Below are 1,829 nucleotides of genomic sequence, written 5' to 3'. Positions count from 1 at the left end.
ACATTTTCCTCACCTTTGGGCGGAAACCATTTTACTTCAAATTCTCTCCAACTCTTAACTTTATATCATTACTTGACTAACGCGTATATTAATGTCAATCTTTAATACTAAATCTTTTTTACCAAATCACCATCGGATTTGCTAATTTTATTATCAATCTCTAATAAATATTCTTTTTGCAAAATATTTTTTACTCTTCAATCAAACAACTGAAAAATATACTGGGATTAGTTATCCTGAATTTAGTTATCTCGCCCTTTCATAAGGATAGAAAATACTACAATTCGGGGATAACTAATCTCGGGATTAGTTATACCACGATTTTATCCTAACCAAAAATGGGATAAACTCATCTCAAATTTAATCCCGAATTAATTATCCATTATCCTTCGTACCAAACGAGCTCTAAAAGTCGTGGCAAAAAGAAAAACCAAAATTATCCGTCAAAAGTCAAATCTCCCAGAACCAAAGCAGTAATGACAATGGAGCTGTCTTTGTGACTTTATAGTCTGTGTCCGTGTATTAGAAGGTGGCAGTTGGAAGAATTAAAGCTTTTGCCTAATCGGAAAGTAACATGCATTTAGGTAGTAGAAGATAACGGTTGAGTTTTAACTGGACCTACCATGTGATTTTGTGCGAAAAGTGTGTAACTTTTACTACTATATAATTGGCTCAAATAGTTTTGCTTCTTGCATATCTAGGGTTTTAGAGTTGAAGTAAAAATGGGATTATCAGCTCGTTTTCTTGGGTGTTTTCTTTTAGTTGTTCTGTTTGTTGATTGTGTGGTGTTTGCTGATGTCAATGGAGTTGAAGATGAGAAGTTCCTCTTTGGACATAAACGTCCAAAGTATGGGAAACGTTTTGGACGTGGGATTTATGGTAAGGGTTTTAGACATGGTGGAGGTTTAGGTGGAGGTGCTGGTGGTGGTTTGGGAGGCGGAGGCGGTCTTGGAGGTGGAGGTGGATTAGGAGGTGGTGGTGGGCTAGGACATGGTGGAGGTTTAGGTGGTGGTGCAGGTGGTGGTTTAGGTGGAGGAGGTGGTCTTGGAGGCGGTGCCGGTGGTGGGGGTGGATTAGGAGGAGGTGGTGGACTAGGTCACGGTGGAGGTCTTGGAGGTGGTGCAGGTGGTGGGTTGGGTCATGGTGGAGGTCTAGGAGGTGGTGGTGGACTAGGTGGAGGAGGTGGACTTGGTGGGGGTGGTGGAGCTGGTGGTGGTTTTGGCGGTGGAGCAGGAGGAGGACTTGGTGGAGGTGGTGGACTCGGTGGCGGTGGTGGAGCTGGTGGTGGAGGAGGCATAGGTGGAGGTGCAGGTGGAGGTGCTGGAGGTGGTTTTGGCGCAGGTGGAGGTGCTGGAGGTGGTTTAGGTGGAGGTGGTGGCGGAGGTTTTGGTGGTGGTGGAGGTGGTGGCATTGGTGGTGGTGGTGGTGCTGGAGGAGGGTTCGGAGCTGGTGGAGGCGTTGGCGGAGGTGGTGGTTTAGGAGGCGGAGGTGGTGGTGGATTTGGTGGTGGAGGAGGCATTGGTGGCGGTAAGCATTGATCATCAGTACCATCTTCTTGCATATATAAGCTAAGAAAGTGATCGATCAAGATATTATGTACTTCTATAGTTGTTATTCTTTTGTGTAATTTGTTAAAAATGGGAGTACTACTTAAACAAGAGTTTGCATTTGTTATCCGAAACATTAAAGTGGTTTTGTTCCAAAAGTATCGTTACAGCTTTGCATGGAAAGCTTGTGGACTACTGTATTTTCCAACCATATTAATAAAAATGTAGCTTTCCAAATGTGTTAGATTCTATCTTGTTTTTCTTTTCTACTCTATCTGTTGT

General features: G+C 43.5%; 1 protein-coding gene across 1 annotated transcript; it reads left to right on the top strand.

Moving 5' to 3' along the window:
• The first annotated feature begins 722 nt into the window (after positions 1-722).
• LOC104239809 (glycine-rich cell wall structural protein 1-like) lies at positions 723-1,538 on the top strand. The gene has a single exon (XM_009794529.1). It carries the CDS (start codon positions 723-725, stop codon positions 1,536-1,538), a length of 816 nt encoding a protein of 271 aa, XP_009792831.1.
• The last annotated feature ends 291 nt before the right edge of the window (positions 1,539-1,829 follow it).

The sequence above is a fragment of the Nicotiana sylvestris genome, chromosome 10, assembly GCF_000393655.2.
Source record: "Nicotiana sylvestris chromosome 10, ASM39365v2, whole genome shotgun sequence".
NCBI classification, from domain to species: domain Eukaryota; kingdom Viridiplantae; phylum Streptophyta; class Magnoliopsida; order Solanales; family Solanaceae; genus Nicotiana; species Nicotiana sylvestris.
The sequence above is the reverse complement of the archived record's forward strand: the minus strand, read 5'-3'. Positions and strand labels throughout refer to the sequence as shown.